The 17,811-nt window shown below is 47.7% G+C and overlaps 2 protein-coding genes across 3 annotated transcripts; both read left to right on the top strand.

Moving 5' to 3' along the window:
- Window positions 1-522: 522 nt before the first annotated feature.
- IER3 (immediate early response 3) lies at window positions 523-1,853 on the top strand. The gene is made up of 2 exons (XM_007532306.3): window positions 523-795; window positions 900-1,853. The coding sequence occupies exons 1-2, from the start codon at window positions 586-588 to the stop codon at window positions 1,164-1,166; spliced, it is 477 nt and encodes a 158-aa protein (XP_007532368.1). The 5' UTR covers window positions 523-585; the 3' UTR covers window positions 1,167-1,853.
- Window positions 1,854-2,220: 367 nt separating this feature from the next.
- Window positions 2,221-16,926, top strand: FLOT1 (flotillin 1). 2 transcript variants are annotated; one of them, XM_007532309.3, is made up of 13 exons: window positions 2,221-2,478; window positions 2,802-2,858; window positions 3,119-3,194; window positions 3,280-3,370; window positions 3,603-3,746; window positions 3,867-3,986; window positions 4,067-4,162; window positions 4,380-4,532; window positions 13,836-14,017; window positions 14,178-14,223; window positions 14,327-14,464; window positions 14,660-14,824; window positions 16,428-16,926. In XM_007532309.3, exons 2-13 carry the CDS (start codon window positions 2,816-2,818, stop codon window positions 16,455-16,457), a joined length of 1,284 nt encoding a protein of 427 aa, XP_007532371.1. In that variant the 5' UTR covers window positions 2,221-2,478; window positions 2,802-2,815; the 3' UTR covers window positions 16,458-16,926. The 2 variants fall into 2 exon arrangements, with proteins under 2 accessions (XP_007532371.1, XP_060045395.1); XM_060189412.1 differs by lacking the exons at window positions 2,221-2,478; window positions 3,280-3,370 and having other exon boundaries at window positions 2,800-2,858.
- The last annotated feature ends 885 nt before the right edge of the window (window positions 16,927-17,811 follow it).

Below are 17,811 nucleotides of genomic sequence, written 5' to 3'. Positions count from 1 at the left end.
TCTCTCCATTTCTCTGTCCTATCCAACAACAACAGCTATGACAACAATAGCAACTACAACAAGCACAACACAAGGGCAACAAAATGGGAAAAATAGCCTCCAGGAGCAGTGGATTCTTAGTGCAGGCACCGAGCCCCAGCAATAACCCTGGAGGCAAAAAAAAAAAAAAAAAAAAAAAAAAAAGGAGGAGAAGGACAAGGAGAAGGAGAAGGAGAAAGAGAAGAAGGAGAAGAAGAAGAACCGGACAACTTCCTCTTACGTGAGCCCTCTGGCTTCCCCAACGCGGGGTTAGGAGTTGAGCCACCTTCCAGATCGTCCGTGCGTTTCGATCTAGCGCCCACATGTACCGACATGTGCCTGCCGCTCCGGATCTCCCCCACCCCCACTCTCCAACTCACTCAGAGGGCGGCACGCACCGGGTCTCCACCCCCCGCCCCCTATACCTCCGGAATTTCCAGCCGGCTCTCGCCAGCCTCTCCCAGCCGTGGGTGGGGAGCCGAGGAGGGCCCGCCCAGCCCTCGGTGCCCTTAAGTATCACAGCTCCACGCCGCTTTGCACTCTGCCATCCGCTCTGCTCTGCACACCATGTGTCACTCTCGCGGCTCTCTGTCTACAATGACCGTCCTGCAGGCCCCCAGCCCGGTCCCTTCCACCAGCCCAGGACCCCGACGGGACTCTGGCCCGGAGATCTTCACCTTCGACCCTCTCCCGGAGCGGGTGGCGGCCCCCTGCGCGCGCCCCAGCCTCGCTCGCGGGCACCGAAAACGCAGCCGCCGGGTCCTCTACCCAAGAGCGGTGAGTGTCACCCACTGGGCAGCCACGGGGAGAACTGGGGGGCAACCCGCGGGTGACGGGACCCTGAGCTAACTTCTCTCTCTCCCCTTCTGGTCTCCCCTCAGGTTCGGCGCCAGCTGCCAGCAGAGTATCCCAACCCTGCCAAAAGGCTCCTCTTTCTCCTGCTCGCCATCGTCTTCTGCCAGATCCTGATGGCTGAAGAAGAGGTACAGGCGCCCCTGGCTGGGGAAGAAGTCCCCAGTGCCGCATCCCCCGCGCCCACCCCAGCATCCCCCACGCCCATCCTCGAGCCACTTAATATGACCTCGGAGCCGTCGGACTACTCTCTGGACCTAAGCACTTTTCTCCAACAACACCCGGCTGCCTTCTAACTGTGACTGCCCCCCTAGGCCCCCACAAATACTCTGGGGAAAAAATAAACACCAGGTGTATCTGGTGCACGCGAGTGTATCCCGAACTGGGACTCTGAGGCAACTCAAACTCAGCACACTACAGCGGAGACGCTTGCGGGTGCCTGGACCGTGAAGAGCACCGACTTGCCGGGGCTGGCCCATGCATGGGGAAAGAGAAAGACATTAATTTATTTCTCATTGCTCCTAGTTAATATTTATATGTATTTATGTATACCCCCTACGTGACAGAGGGGTGTTTGTAATATTTATTTTAATTTATGCAAGGGTGCGAGATGTGCGCCCCTCTGCTACTGCGGATCGCTCGGTATTGAGCTTTGTGGGGCCGGATGGAGGGTGGGCGCCCAGAAGGAATGGAGTCTGGAAGGGGGGGTGACTAGCACCGGGGTCTGGGAGGGTGTACACTAGGTCGGTAGTGGGTTGTAGTCTGGGGGAGAGGGAAATAGTCAAGGATCTTAACTCCCAGGATCAGTAGATGTGAAGTGTGAGACTTTGACCATTAGGAATCAGGCCCTTTGGCCTTCGATTTCTTCGAAGTTGTCCCCAAGTAGTGACTTTGCGATCGGAAGTCGGTGGGCTGTCATGGGGTGGCTGCAGGGTCGCCCAGTATGTTCTGTGAACATAAATAAATTCGATTTACTGACACAAGTTGTAAAGAGTGTATGTTGGTAAGCGCCGATTGACCACCCCCCCTCCCCATGAGAGCCCAAGATGAACAGGAAGAGCGGGAACCTCAGTAGAAACCCTTGAAACCGAATCACAGTCACGGAACCCTGCACCTGCTGACCGGATGCAAGCGCTGGTTAACCGGTCTGCGGTTTTTCCAGTTACCGCCAGGCCTATCCAAAATGAAGCAATTTCCCTCCCCCGGGTGGGCCGTGCCCAGGGACACCTCCGGGCGCTGCAGGGCGGGGCGTGGGGGTTGACCTGGGTGGAGCTCCCGGTTCGCGAAGGCCCGCTAGGAAGGGAGGGAGGGAGTGGCCCCGCCCCGCCCGGAGGCGTCATCTTCTGCGGGCTCAGCAGCCGGAGTAGTCCCGGCTGGCTGCGGGCCTGAGCGCTGCCTGCCGGGAAAGGGGCGGGTTGAGCGTGCGGGCTTTGGGGTTGGTCGGGTCCCGGAGGTGGGGTCGAGTCTGCAGTGGCAACAGGGTGCGGCCGGGTTGGGGGCCGGGTGCAGGCCTGGCTTCCTGGAAGGCGGTGCGCGACTGGCCCCTGCTGGGTTCCCGACTCGTCTGCGCACCCTCTTTGAGACCCCCAGCAGGCAGCGTCTGGGAAGGTAGGCGGGGGGGGGGGGGGGGGGGGGGAGGGGGTTGTTTGAGCTGCAGAAAGGCTGGGGGCGGGGGAGGGGGGGTGCGCGAGGTCTAGGGACCTCCTGGTGCACAGAGCTTTGTCAGATCAAAGAGAAACCTCCCTCCCTGAAAGTGGGGACCGGAATCGATGAAAATCTGTGGGATTTCTGGGAGGAAAGCTTTCCTGCACCCGTGAGTGCAGAAGGGGGCTGGGCAGTGGCGGGCTCAGAGAGGGCAGAACTGACAGGAAAGAGAGAGGCTCTTTACTGTGGCGCCCCTTCCCCATCTGCAAAGGCCTTTTCTCCCTCAGCTCCTACCTGAGCCATGTTTTTCACCTGTGGTCCAAATGAAGCCATGGTTGTCTCTGGTAAGTACTGTTCTCGTTCAGTGATCCTCAAGCCCCTCAGCGTTTGATCTCTGCCCCTTTTTGTTCTCCTTATTGACTCCCCAACTACAGGCCTTCTGCCCCACCCCACCCACATGGGGAGCAAGCCACTTGTGATTCCCTGTTGTGGTTGCTAGGCCTAGGCTTCAGCACTTTTCTCCTGCAAATGCCCAGCGCCGGTTTTCCTATCCCACTGCACTTTCAATCTTCCACCTGCAGTCATGGCTCACTGTCTCCTGTAGGTTTCTGCCGGAGCCCTCCAGTCATGGTGGCCGGAGGTCGGGTCTTTGTCCTGCCCTGCATCCAGAAAATCCAGAGGTAGGTAGGAAGAGAACCAGGGAAGGCGGTCCCAGTTCTCTCTCTTTTCTCTTTTTCTCACTGTCCAATCTTCTTTTTCCCCTAGGATCTCTCTCAACACACTGACCCTCAATGTCAAGAGTGAAAAGGTTTACACTCGCCACGGGGTCCCCATCTCAGTCACTGGTATTGCCCAGGTGAGGCTCTCAGAGCCTTTCCCCTAGTCCCACTGCTAATCAGTTGTGTCTCCATACATTACAAACCTACAAATCCGACCACAGTCTTACCAACCTGTCTACAGAGAAGTTTCTCTGCTAGCTTGCCTTCTCCAGGGACTCCCAAGGTGCTTGACTCCTCCCTTCTCTCCCTGCTTCCACCCTGACTCTATTAGACATTGACCACACCCTCCTTACCCTACTCTGCTTACAGGTGAAAATCCAGGGACAAAATAAAGAGATGCTGGCAGCCGCCTGCCAGATGTTCCTGGGGAAGACAGAAGCTGAGATTGCCCACATTGCACTGGAGACTCTGGAGGGTCACCAGAGAGCTATCATGGCTCACATGACTGTGGAGGTGAGCAGTGAGGGCATGGAAAGATCTAGAAAGGATGCCAAAATGATGGAGGCATAAGGTCTGCCTTAGTCTCTGAGAACCTGAGGATCTAAGATCTTCCCACCATCCTGTTTTTCCTAGGAAATCTATAAGGACAGGCAAAAATTCTCAGAGCAAGTTTTCAAAGTAGCTTCCTCAGACCTGGTCAACATGGGCATCAGTGTGGTTAGCTACACCCTGAAAGACATTCACGATGATCAGGTAAACCTAAGTTTCCCCGGCTTCCCTGCTACTATTTCTTACGCCCTCTGAGGACTCCCCTTTCTGGATCTCTCCCACAGGACTATTTGCATTCATTGGGGAAAGCTCGAACAGCTCAGGTCCAAAAAGATGCTCGGATTGGAGAAGCGGAGGCCAAGAGAGATGCTGGGATCCGGGTGAGAGAGATAGGGGCCACTTGGTCACTGTGGACTTATTGGGCACACTTGGGAGTAGAGGATGGAAATGGTAGCACAACAGAGTATAAACTGGTAGGACTGGGGTAAGAGGAAATATATGAGGCCAGGGGTTAGGGAGAAGGCAAGGGAGGCAATGGGAAACAAGCTCTTCTCTTGCAGCTTCCTCTCCCTACTCTAACTTCTGTTTGATTTACAGGAGGCCAAAGCCAAACAAGAAAAAGTGTCTGCACAATACCTTAGTGAGATCGAGATGGCCAAAGCTCAGAGGGACTACGAGCTAAAGAAGGCTGCGTATGACATCGAGGTCAACACCCGCAGAGCACAGGCTGACCTGGCTTATCAGCTTCAGGTCAGAGACACTGCACTAGTATTATGGCCAGGCTGGATCTTCCTCCCTACCCCATTTCTCTTGATCACTCTCACATTCCAACTGTGACCACCTTACTCTGGCTCTCTATAAGAGGAAGATTTAAAAGATCTGAATGTCTCAGCTGAATGTAAAGGTAAGGCCAAGAAGAGATATGATCAGTAGGGCAAGATGTAGATCAGTAGAGCAAAGACACCTCAATGGGAGTGAACCAGAGCTGAGATGGAACCCGTGATTCACTCACCAAGCTAAGTGTTCTGTAATGAATAGCTCTGTGGATCTGCATATGCCCAGAAGGGGTGCTTCTTTCTTTGTTTCTTTCTCCCCCCCTCCTTTCTCTCTCTGTGTGTCTGTCTCTTCCTTTTCTCAGATTTATTTATTCCTTATTGTTAAGAGGAGAGAGAACCAGAACGTCACCCTGGCACATGTGATACCAGGGATCAAACATGGGACTTCATGCTTCTAAGTCCAGTGCCTTAGCTGCTGTGTCACCTCCTGGGCTTCAGGGTGACTTTTTTTTGCACAGGGCACTGCATGTTATAGCAGTATCTCTGGTGATCAAAAAAGCGGATTAGGAAAGGAAAAACATGGCTTCTACGAGGCGAGATATGGACATCTTTTGAAATTACAATGAAGTATAGCTGATCTCCATTATTTGTTGTTTCTGTATTGGAGAATTTTGCAACTTGCTAAAATTTATCAGTAACCCCCAAATTGGTACTTCTGATGCTTTTTGTGTCACCATCAGATAAGCAGAGTGAGGAAAAAACTGAGTTACCTGATGTACAGTTTCCAGTTGAAGTTAAGTAACATGTTCTACTTGTTTAAGTTCATAACTGCAAACTCTATTCTTTTTTTCCCTACTTCCTCTTTTTTTCTCTTTCTATGATACTACTGTTTAAAATAACCCGTAATGGGTGGTGGATGCAAAAGACTCTCATGCCTGACATTCCTAAGTCCTAGGTTCATTCCCTGGGTACCACCATAAACGAGAGCTGAGCAGTGCTCCGGTAAAAATAGTAATAATAGTAATAAATAGATAATACAAGTAACCTCTAAGGATAGTACTGAGGGGGGCCAGTGGTGGCGCACCGGGTTAAGCACACATAGTACAAAGCTCAGGTAACCACGCAAAGTTCCTGGTTCAATCCCCCAGATCCCCACCTGCAAGGGGAGGGGGATCACTTCACAAGCGGTGAAACAGGTCTGCAGGTGTCTATCTTTCTCCCTCTCAGTTTCTCTCTGTCCTATCCAAAAAAAAAAAAAAAAAAAAAAAATGGCCGCAGGAGCTGTGGATTCATAGTGCAGGCACTGAGTCCCAGCAATAACCCTGGAGGCAAAAAAAAAAAAAAGTGGGGGGAGTCCGGCAGTAGCACAGGGGTTAAGTGCACATGGCGCACGCAAGGACCAGCTTAAGGATCCCGGCTCCCCACCTGCAGGGGAGTCGCCTCACAGGCGGTAAAGCAGGTCTGCAGGTGTCTGTCTTTCTCTCCTCCTCTCTGTCTTCCCCTCCCCTCTCCATTTCTCTCTGTCCTATCCAACAATGACGACAACAATATTAACTACAACAATAAAACAACAAGGGCAACAAAAGGGAATAAATAAAAAAATAATGGGGAAAAAAAAAGCATAGTACTGAGTGTTATTGAGGGTTCCTGAGTGCAAGTAATGCACATTATGGAGAAAATACATTTGTTAGATAAGCTTCTTTCAGGTGTGAGGATAAAACATAAGTTTCCTCCACTTACCTGTTCCCATCTCTTAAATGGGACACTGCTATTGCCTAAGGTTTATTTATTTATTAACATGAGAAAAAGACAACTAGGTATCTAGAACATCATCACTGGCCTATGTGATGCTAGCAACTGAACTTGGGACCATATGCTGTTTTATTTTGTTTGCTTCCAGGGTCATGGCTCTGGCTTGTTGTCTGTACAATGAATACACCTCTACTAGGAATATTTTCTTCTTCTTCTTTTTTTTAATAGAGACAAAAAGAAATTGAAATTGAGGGAGGGGAGGAGGGGGTAGGGAGAGAGACACCTGTAGCACTGCTTCCCTAGCTTCCCCAGCAAATAGTTAGAACCAAGTATACTTTGGGGTATTTGTCAAAGGAAAACACTATTATGAAAAACTCACTTTCCCCAAGAGTTTCTATAAGCTAGAAACATAATGAGGCCTAAAACATCTTCAATTACGATATTAAATTCCTAGATGTCTTGACAGGTAGTTAAATGTGAAGTACTGTTGTGCCTCTCAAAAAAAACATGGTCCACCTACCAACACCATCAACATTACTGGAGTTTGTTGGAAATAAAATGTCTCAGGCTCTCAGGCAGATTTATATCGTAACAAAATCCCTAGATAATTCAAGTGTACATTGGAGTTTGAAAAGCACAGATAGGGAGTTGGGCAGTAGCACAGCGGGTTAAGCGTACGTGGTGGCGCAAAGTGCAAGGACCGGCATAAGGATTCCGGTTCAAGCCCCCGTCTCCCCACCTGCAGGGGAATCACTTCACAAGCAGTGAAGCAGGTCTGCAGGTGTCAGTATCTTTCTCTCCCCATTTCTGTCTTCCCCTCCCCTCTCCATTTCTCTCTGTCCTAGCCAACAACAATGACATCAGTAACAACAACTACAGCAATAAAAAAAAGGGCAACAAAAGGGAATAAATAAATATTTAAAAGAAAAGTACAAATAAAATGGGGTATAGATTGACTAGAACTATAGGTGAGGAGGTTCTGAACCTAAATATGGCTTTCCTCTTCTATAAATCAGGATTAAGCTGGTTTGGGCTCTGTTCAGCTTTGACCAGCTCTCCACTTTGTGCCAGCAGACCTAGCCTAGATAATCAGGAAATAACAATCTATCCAATAATATATAAAAGTACTTACTATGTTCCAGACATTGTTTTATTTTTTATCAGAGCACTGGCTTATGGTGGTATAGGGGGAATTGAACCTGGGACTTGAAAGCGTCAGGCATGAAAGTCTTATTGCTTAATTATTATGCTATCTCCCCCATGTGATACAGTGATTTAGAGGTGGGGATGTAAGATTGAGACAAGATTCCTGCTCTTATGAAGCTTATATTAGAATATAGGAGAGGAGTGGTAAGAGGTGGTGCAGTGGCTAGAGTGCTAGATTTTTTTTTTAATATTTTTTTTATTGTCACTAATAATAGTATGTTACAAGAATGTAAGATTACAATGTATAGTTCTACACCACACCCACCACCAAAGTTCTGTATCCCCATAGAGTGCTAGATTTACAAGCATGAGGTTCCAAATTCTATCTCTGGCATTGCAAATGCCAGAGTGAAACTCTGGTTCTCTCTCTTTTAATAATTAAGTATTTAAAAGGGTAAGGCCACTCATTATAGGGCCAACGTAAGCATCTCAGTTCAAGCCCCCAGCTCCCCACCTGCAGGGAAGTCACTTCACAGGAGGTGAAGCAGGTCTGCAGGTGTCTATCTTTCTCTCCCCCTCTCTGTCTTCCTTTCCTCATTCCATTAGTGTGAAAAATAGTTGGGGTGAGGGTAGAGAAAGCTGCTATGAGGAAGTGATGTAGAAAATAAAACCCACAGATAAGAAAGCCATCAATGTAGAGTTGTGGCCAAAAGTATTTTAGGCCAGTGGTATTTCACTCGAATTTTGTGTCATAATGGAAATGCTCTGTAGTTACGTGTCACTGAGCAATAGGGATATGTTGTAAGAAATGCACTATTAGATGGTTTTTATCACTGTACAAACGTCCTAAGAGTACTTATACGGGGGGCCAGGCGGTAGCGCAGTGGGTTAAGCACACGTGGCGCAAAGCACAAGGGCCAGCGGAACCCAGTTTGAGACCCCGGCTCCCCACCTGCAGGGGAGTTGCTTCACAGGCGGTGAAACAGGTCTGCAGGTGTCTGTCTTTCTCTCCCCATCTCTGTCTTCCCCCTCTCCATTTATCTCTGTCCTATCCAACAACAGTGACAACAATAATAGTAACAACAAGAAAGGGCAACAAAAGGGAAAAAATGGCCTCCAGGAGTAGTGATTTCATAGTGCAGGCGCCGAGCCCCAGCAATAACCCTGAAAGCAAAAAAAAAAAAAGAAGGAAAAGAAAAGAAAAAGAGTACTTATACAAACCTAAATGTGTGACTGGTGTGCTGTGAGGAGAGGCAGGACAGGTCATAGAGGATTCATCATGGTCATGACGGAGAAAAGACAGTTAAGAGCAGTGGAGAGTTACTGGAGAACTTGAAGCCAGAGTTATTTTATAAATACATTGATGAGGGGAGTCGGGCGGTAGCGCAGCAGTTAAGTGCAGGTGGCACAAAGCGCAAGGACCTGCGTAAGGACCCCAGTTCCAGCCCCCGGCTCCTCACCTGCAGGGGGGTCGCTTCACAAGCGGTAAAGCAGGTCTGTAGGTGTCTATCTTTCTCTCCCCCTCTGTCTTCCCCTCCTCTCTCCATTTCTCTGTCCTAATAACAACAACAATAATAACTACAACAACAATAAAAAAAACAAGGGCAACAAAAGGGAAAATAAATAAAATTAAAATATATATATTTTTAAAAAATAAATATATTAATGTGGAAAGAAGAGGAGCCGAAGCATAGTGCCATTTTGCAAGCAGGAAAACTGGCAGTTGACTAAACAAGTCAGAGAAAGCAATGAAATGATGAAACTAGGAGTTGGCAACATCAGGGGCCTCTGGGGTTGTGGTGAAGGTTGTTGTAATAAAGGAGGATGACTCTCAGTTTGAGCCCCTCTCTGGCTTTTCCTGCCTGTGGGGAATGGCCCTTTTTCTGCCCCAGTATACTTCTAGAGGCTTGTTATCTATCAAGCATAAACTGAGGACTTGGTAGTTGTTCACCTGGCAGAGCAGTACTGCAGGTGTCTCCTTTTCTCTTTCACACACTCCCCAGCCCCTCAATTTCTATCATTATTTTAAAAGAAAGAAGAAGGAGTCGGGCAGTAGCACAGCGGGTTAAGCATACATGGTGCAAAGTGCAAGAACTGGCTTAAGGATCCAGGTTTGAGCTCCCGGCCCCCCACGTGCAGGGGAGTCTCTTCACAGGCAGTCTATCTTCCGCTCCCCCTCTGTCTTCCCCTCCTCTCTCTGTTTCTCTCTGTCCTATCTAACCACGACGACATCGATAACAACAACAATAATAACTACAACAATAAAAAAAAACAAGGGCAACGAAAGGGAAAATAAATATTAAATGATAATAATAATAATAAAAGAAAAAAGAGTAAACCAAAGGATGTGACTTGGACTCAGCCAAGCATAAGTGAGAGTCTGGAAGTGACAATACTTATATTAAAAAACAATAAATAAATAAGATTGTGTTTATTCATGAAGATAGCTGAAGAGAGAAAAAAGAACCAGACTTCATTCTGGTACATGTGCTGCCTGGGATTGAACTTAGGTCATCATGCTTCAGAGTCCAGTGCTTTAAGCATTGCACCACCTCCCAAACCATGAAGTGACTTTACTTATCAAGTGGTAAAGACCGATTGCCTTCACCAACCCCCCCACAACCCAGTGAACTCCCAGGAACCCTACTACCCGCCTCTTTTTTTAATTTGTTTTTAAATTATTTATTAACACAAGAGGGAGAGGAAAGTATGAGAGCCAGAGCATTGCTCTGACACATACAATACTGGGGATCAAACTCAGGACCTTATGATTGAGAGTCCAAGTCCTCTCACCACAGTGCCACCTCTCAGACTGCTCTGTTTTCTAAAGAAAAGAAAGAATGCCCAATTGAAAAGGGAAGAGTAGAAGATACTGAGTCAGAGATTGTGCAAACCTCAGCAAATGCCCTGCCCAGCCACTCTAGAGTGAAGCAGTCGACAATCCCTTCTCTCCGCATGCACACACACACCCAGAGTTTGCATCGGTGGTTAGGGAAGACATTTTTTGAGCAGGCAACCAAGGATTGCCTGATACACGAGGAAGTTTTATAACGTGGGAGACTTAAAATCAAAACCACAAACAGAACAAAGCAATGAGAAGGATATACTGTGCAGGGAGGAAAAAAAAACTTAAAAAAATAAATTAATATAGGGAGTCAGGCGGTAGTGCAGCAGGTTAAACACACGTGGCACAAAGCGCAAGGACCAGCATAAAGATCCCGGTTCGAGCCCCCGGCTCCCCACCTGCAGGGGAGTCGCTTCACAAGCAGTGAAGCAGGTCTGCAGGTGTGTCTATCTGTCTCTCCCCCTCTCTGTCTTCCCCTCCCCTCCCCTCTCCATTTCTCTCTGTCCTATCCAACAACAACGACAACAATAATATTAACAACAATGATAGACAACAAGGTCAACAAAAGGGAAAAGGTGGCCTCCAGGAGCAGTGGATTCCTGGTGCAGGCACTGAGCCCTAGCAATAACCCTGGAGACAAAAAAGAGAGAGAGAGAGAGAGAAATTGACAGAGGAGGAAAGATAGGCACCTGCAGACCTGCTTCACCAAACTGGGTCTTGAACCAGGATGCTTGCTCCGGCCCTTGCGCTTTGCTACCAGGTGTTTTATGGGAACTACAGGTGTTTTATCTTTCTCTGTCTTCCTCATCTCAGTTTCTCTCTCAACAAAAACAATAACGGAAAAAAGATGGCCGCCAGGAGTAGTGGATTCATAGTGCAGGCATCCAGCCCTAGTGATAATCCTTGAGGCAAAAAAAAAAAAAAAAGTAGGGCAGGGATAGATAGCATAATGGCTATGCAAAGAGACTTTCATGCCAGAGGCTCTAAAATCCCACGTTCAATTCCCTGTACTACCAGAAACCAGAACTGATCAGTGTGCTGGTAAAAACAAATAAATAAATAGAAGCCTGTCCAAGAGATCCAAGAGAAGAAAAATGGAACCAGTGAAAGAGTGCACTTGGTTAGTGTGCTGCTTTGCCATGTACACAACCCGGCTTCGAGCCTGGCTCCCACAACATTGAAGAAGTTTTACTGCTGTGGTGTCTCTCTCTCTCTTTCTCTGCTTTAAATAGGACAGAGAGAAAGGGAGAGGCAGAGAGATACCTGCAGCACTTCTTCACTTGTGAAACATCCTCCTGCTGATGGGTGGGGACCAGGGACTTGAATCTAGGTCCTTGTGCAAAGGGTTATTGCTGGGGTTTGGTGCTGGTGCTATGAATCCTGGAGGCCATTTTTAATTTTTATTAGGACAGAGAGAAATTGAGAGGGAGAGGAGAAGATAGAGAGGGAGAGTAACAGACACCTGCACACCTGTTTCAACACTTGTGAAGCAACCACCCCCACACACACAGGTGAGGAACGGAGGCTCGAACTGGGATCCTTGTGCTTCATACTATGTGCACCTTAACCCAGTGTGCCACCACCTGCCCCCCCTTTTTTAATAGAGGGAGAGAGACAAAAGTGAAGAGATACCTCTACAGCACTGCTTTATGGCTTATGAAGCTCCCCCCACCCCCTGCAGTTGCAGACTAGGACTTGAACCTAGGTCACTACACATGGTAGCATGCTCTGTTGGGTAAGTCACCACGTGACCATTGCAGTCTATTTACTTATTCATGGAAAAGAGAGAGGGGCTGGTGAAATAGCTCACTTAGAGACCAGAAGGTGGTGTATCTGGTTGAACGTACACATTATAGTTTACAAGAACCCAGGTTCAAAACTCCCGGTCCCCTTTCCCTCTTAATTTCTCTCTATCCTATCAAATTTGTGTCTGTGCTGTTAGGAATCAAATTAAAGATCCCATGCTTGAGGACCCAACACTTTATTCTCTACCACCTAGGTTGTGTCTGTACTCTTTCTATAAGGCATAAGAAATAGAAATCTGGGAGTTGGGCGGTAGCATAGCACAGCGGGTTAAGCGCAGGTGAGGTGGCGCAAAGTGCAAGGACCCGACTAAGAATCCCAGTTAGAACTCCCAGCTCCCACCTGCAGGGGGAGTCGCTTCACAGGTGGTGAAGCAGATCTGCAGGTGTCTATCTCTCTCCCCCTCTCTGTCTTCCCCTCCTCTCTCCATTACTCTCTGTTCTATCCAACAACAACATCAATAACAAAAAAAAAGGGCAACCAAAGGGAATAAATAAATATAAAAAAGAAATAGAAATCTGCTTAAATAAGAATTCAAAGTACACTCCATGAATGCTTAGAGTATCCCTGAAAGGATCTGTAAGAATGTGGTCGTGGTTATTTATTTCTGTGGTAGAAAGCCAGGGAATTTGAAGAAATAGGTGAGACATAGCCTGGTCACTTATTTTTTTTTTAATAGTTTTATTATTTTTTATTTTTACTATCTTTATTGGATAGAAAAAGCCAGAAATCAAGAGGGAAGGGGGCTATAGAGAGGGAGAGAGACAGACAGACACCTGCAACCCTCCTTCAGCACTTACAAAGCTTTCCCCCTGCAGGTGGGGACTGGGGTTTCGAACCCGGGTCCTTGTGCACTGTAATGTGTGTGCTTAACCACCACCTGACCCCCGCTACTAACTTTTTAAAAGTGTTTCATGTACAGAAGATAAAAATGAAGAGAAAAAAAAAAAGACATAGCAGCCTAGCTGATAGAATTGGACCTAACAATATGAGGTCCCAAGTTAAGTCCCTGGCATCAAATGTGCCAGAGTAGTGCTTTGGTTTGTCTTTTCTCCCACTCCCTTCAAGTTGCTATATAAATCTTTAAAATAAAGAAGGAAAATATATATACAGTGAACCCCAAGTGTCAGTGGGAGATTAATAGTCAGGACTAGGTTACCAATTGTCTTGCTAAGTTTGCTACAATACAGCACAGCTGAAGAGGAGTGGACAAATTTCTGGATACTAGAAGTGGAAGAGCGCCACCATGTGCTCAGTGCCCTCCAGGTGTCAAACACTAGAAGGAGACATGGAGAAAATAGTGTAATATGGGGCTTACTGGAGACACACTGCACCTGACCTGAGGGAGAAGAGAGGCTGAGTCTTAGCCCTACGTTGCAGGACACTGGGGCTACCTGGGGAGAGGCCTAATAATGATGCAGGCTGTGAAGGGGATCTAGGCCAAACCTTCAACCTGTATGGGTAGTGGACTGCACTGGGCTCTCTGAACGCCCCAGGAACCCTCTTCATATACTCTTCCGCTTTTGTACTGCATTCAGAAGTCCTCACTTTGCTATCTATGTATCTATCTGTCTATCTGTCTTAACTAACTTGGACGCTCTCTTTTCCTGGGCACTTGTTCTTCAGTTCGTGTGTGTTTGTGTGTGTGTGTGTGTGTGTGTGTGTGTGTGTGTGTGTGTGTGTGTGTGTGTGTGTTTTCTTCAGTTCTAACTAGGCATCCTTCTTCCTCAGGTGGCCAAGACTAAGCAGCAGATAGAGGAGCAGCGAGTACAGGTGCAGGTGGTGGAGCGGGCCCAACAGGTGGCAGTGCAGGAGCAGGAGATTGCCCGCCGAGAAAAGGAGCTGGAGGCCCGAGTTAGGAAACCAGCAGAAGCCGAACGCTACAAACTGGAACGCCTAGCTGAGGCAGAGAAGTGAGTCTCCCCAGTTTACTGTCCCACTCCTGAACCCTTTACCTAGGTATCCCCAGGTGAAGATCTGAGTTCTTCTCTACCAAATTTCCACGAGGAGAGTCCTTCTCCCGAGAGTAAGGCCTATCCTCACCCTGTCCCTCTGCATCTCCTCTTTGCTCAGATCCCAGCTGATCATGCAGGCAGAGGCAGAAGCTGAGGCTGTGCGGGTGAGTTAGGGGGGTTCCCGATGGCTTGTGGGGGGTTGCTGTTTAAGCTGACTTTCCTTTAACTTCTACTGTCAGTAGCACAAGTAATCTGTAACTTCCCCAGATGCGAGGTGAAGCTGAGGCCTTTGCCATAGGAGCCCGGGCCCGAGCTGAGGCCGAACAGATGGCCAAGAAGGCAGAGGCATTCCAGATGTACCAGGAGGCGGCTCAGCTGGACATGCTGCTAGAGAAACTCCCCCAGGTCTGGGGGTTGTATGGGCACCAGGAAAATAGAAACAGAGATTGGGGCAATGAGAGCCTGGAGAGAACCAGGATAGAAAACAAGTTGGTGATGGGAATTGGAAGTAGTGACCAAAGTGAGAGTAAAACCTAGGATAAAGTGTTCTAGTAGCATGTGGTGGGACCACAGGCACTGAATGGGTGTTTCACCTACCAGGTGGCAGAGGAGATCAGTGGTCCCTTGACCTCAGCCAACAAGATCACACTAGTGTCCAGTGGAAGTGGAACTGTGGGGGCGTCCAAAGTAACTGGGGAAGTACTGGATATCCTGAGCCGCCTGCCAGAGAGTGTGGAGAGACTCACAGGCATCAGTATCTCCCAGGTGAGGATCTTTGGGGTGCAAGCTGAGAGCAGAATTAAGGGTTCCCATGGCATGGAGGCAGCAGGCCTGTCATTGGGCATTTTTAAATTGCTGTGTGCTAAACACAGGAGCTAAGTTTCTACATTTTTAAAATCAAACTACCCTTGAGGTATATGTAGTATTTTACAAAGAAACTAAGACTCCAAGGGGCTGGGTAGTGGCGCACCTGGTTGAGCACACACATTACAATGTGCAAGGACCCAGGTTCAAGACCCCAGTCCCAACCTGCAGGGGGAAGGCTTCACAAGTGGTGAAACAGTGCTGCAGATGTCTCTCTGTTTCTCTCCATCTCTGTCTACCTCCTCCTCTCAATTTCTGGCTATCTCTATCCAATAAATAAGTAAATATAATAATAATAAAAAAAAGTGAAAGAAAGACACTGAGACTCCAGACATAGTAGATCCCCTACCCCATGTCATATAGCAGGTCAACTGTGTTTGGAGTCTGTGCTCTTGGTCACCCTGCTAATGGATGAACTAGTTACAACCTTTTGACAATTTCATTTCCTTGGGGCCTGTTTGCTCACCTGTAGATTTTGGTAGAGTGGTATCTAGAACCAAGCCATTTCAATGTAGACACTGATTTCCGTGCATGCTGGCTATGACCCTTGGGCAAGTTATCACTTCTCTAAACTTGCTTCCTTGCCCTGCAGTCGGGTTAATAATATCACCTATCCTGTAGAATGTCTGAGGGGGGGAGTCGGGCAGTAAGTAGCACAGCAGGTTAAGCGCACATGGCGCAAAGCACAAGGACCCGCATAAGGATCCCAGTTGGAGCCCCCGGCTCCCCACCTGCAGAGGAGTCGCTTCACAGATGGTGCAGCAGGTCTGCAGCTGTCTATCTCTCTCCCTCTCTGTCTTCCCTTCTCTCTCTATTTCTCTCTGTCCTATCCAACAACGACGACAGTAATAACCACAACAATGATAAAACAGCAAGGGCAACAAAAGAGAATAAATAAATTTAAATTTTTTAATGTCTGAGGGGATTAACTGAGGGGATTAGGCAGTGTGGCTGGTACAGTTGAATAATAGGTGCTCATCTAAATCAAAGTACTTGGACTGTATCGGTTATTTATTTATTTTTACCAGAGCACTGCTCAACTCTGGCTTAGGGTGGTGCAGGGGATTGAACCTTGGGACTTAGGAGCCCCAGGCAGTAGACTCTTGACATAATCATTATGCTACCCCTGCCCCTTAATGATCTTCGTTTGTTTATTTGAAACTTCTGCACTGCAGGTGGGGACTGGGGACTTGAACCCAGGTTCTTGTATATGGTAGTATCTGCTCTCTGCTAGCTACACCATGGCACCAGCCCCATCAGTGGTTTTGAAGCCTGGCTTCTTGGCACCTTCTTGAGCCTTGGAGTAGAAGACTGGGCACCAAGGAGGGTCTGTGTAAGCAGAGCCCTAGCACTACTACTAACTCCCACTTAGTAACTTGCTTTTAGTACACCCTAAAGACTGATTGGCAAAAAAGCTAGTGAGATAGGGTTCCAGAAACAATTACAAGGCTCCTGGGAACAGGACACCTGGTTTCGTTACCATGCACTGTTCTCTTTTTGCCAGGTAAACCACAAACCTTTGCGAACAGCCTGATCATTCAACCTTCGGCATACCCAATCATGAAGCTGCCTGGATGGTCCTGGTATTGCATGCACTTCAATGGCCTCCCTGAGCATGTCCTTTGACAGTCCTTTGAAGGGAGTTCATCCCTTCTCTCTCCTTGCCAAATAGCCTGTGCCTTCCTTGGAAGAGGGTTGGTCCCCTTCCCAACCCCACTACCAAGACTGCCAGTCCCTCTAAGAATCCTATGCCAGTTTTCTGTTTATCCCACCCCATCCTCAACTTATTTAACTTCTCAGACTGGTAATATGGGGATTTAACTGAGGTAAAACACATGTCTTGTATGTTTGAAGCCCTGGGTTTGACCTCCAGCACCCAAAATTTAGTTGAATAGATTTGTCCAAGCCTGATCTCTAGAATTCTTTTCTGAGCAAAAGAGGGGTGGCCTGGAGGTTTTCAACTTTGTTGAATGGCTATTAATAAACATTAATAATTGGCAGGGGTAGATAGCATAATGGTTATACAAAGAGACTCTGAAGTCCCAGGTTCAGTTCCCCTGTACCATCAAAAGCCAGAGCTAATCAATGCTCTGGTTTAAAAATACACAAACATGGATAATTATGAACAAAGCAGAATTCAAAATAAAAACTAGAATATAGTGGTCCGGGAGGTGGCGCCAGTGGCCAAGGCACTAGACTCTCAAGCATGAGGTCCTGAGTTTGATCCCTGGCAGCACATGTACCAGAGTAATGGCTGGTTCTTTCTCTCCTTTCTCATGATAAATTCTTTAATATATATATATATCTTATTCCCTTACTTTTAACAGGCATTTTAGACTGGGAAAAGGTAAATTACTTTTACATTGTCTAAAGAGTTGTGAAACTTCTCATCCCCAAAAGTTAGAGGGTGCATGGCAAGACATGAACATGACCCAGGTCTGAGCCCCCTGCATACGGGAATGCCACAGCACTTGGAGCTCTAATGCTGTGGTGCCTCTATATCTGAATAGGAAAGTTGACTCAGGGCTTGTTAATGGTGCACCTGGTTGAGTGCACATGTTCCAATGCACAAGGACCAGGGTTTGAGCCCCCAGTTCCCACCTGCAGGGGAACCGTTGCAAGTGGTGAAGCAGTGCTACAGGTGTCTGTCTCCCTGTCTCCTCCTACCCTCTGGCTGTCTATCCAGTAAGTAAAGATAATAAAAAGAATTAAAAAAAAAAAGGTTGACTCAAAAGCAATGACATCATGCATCAAGGTTCTTATCGCCAAAAGAGGAAAAGAAAAAAGGAGAAAAAAAGTGGGCCAAGGGAAGCCCCTCAGTAGCCAAAGCCCTGGGTTCACAGAGCAGTGGGTGGGGGAGATAGCAAATGGCTAAACTACAACAGTAA

The sequence above is a fragment of the Erinaceus europaeus genome, chromosome 4 (genome assembly GCF_950295315.1).
Source record: "Erinaceus europaeus chromosome 4, mEriEur2.1, whole genome shotgun sequence".
Lineage (NCBI taxonomy): Eukaryota > Metazoa > Chordata > Mammalia > Eulipotyphla > Erinaceidae > Erinaceus > Erinaceus europaeus.
This window is presented reverse-complemented; position numbering and strand designations above follow the sequence as displayed.

Coding starts and splice junctions, on each gene's coding strand:
- FLOT1 (XM_007532309.3), top strand. CDS start 2,816: ATGTTTTTCACCTGTGGTCCAAATGAAGCCATGGTTGTCTCTG. Junction 3,371..3,602: donor CAGTCACTGGTATTGCCCAG/GTGAGGCTCTCA, acceptor CTCTGCTTACAG/GTGAAAATCCAGGGACAAAA. Junction 4,163..4,379: donor AGAGAGATGCTGGGATCCGG/GTGAGAGAGATA, acceptor TTTGATTTACAG/GAGGCCAAAGCCAAACAAGA.
- IER3 (XM_007532306.3), top strand. CDS start 586: ATGTGTCACTCTCGCGGCTCTCTGTCTACAATGACCGTCCTGCAGGCC. Junction 796..899: donor GGGTCCTCTACCCAAGAGCG/GTGAGTGTCACC, acceptor GTCTCCCCTCAG/GTTCGGCGCCAGCTGCCAGC.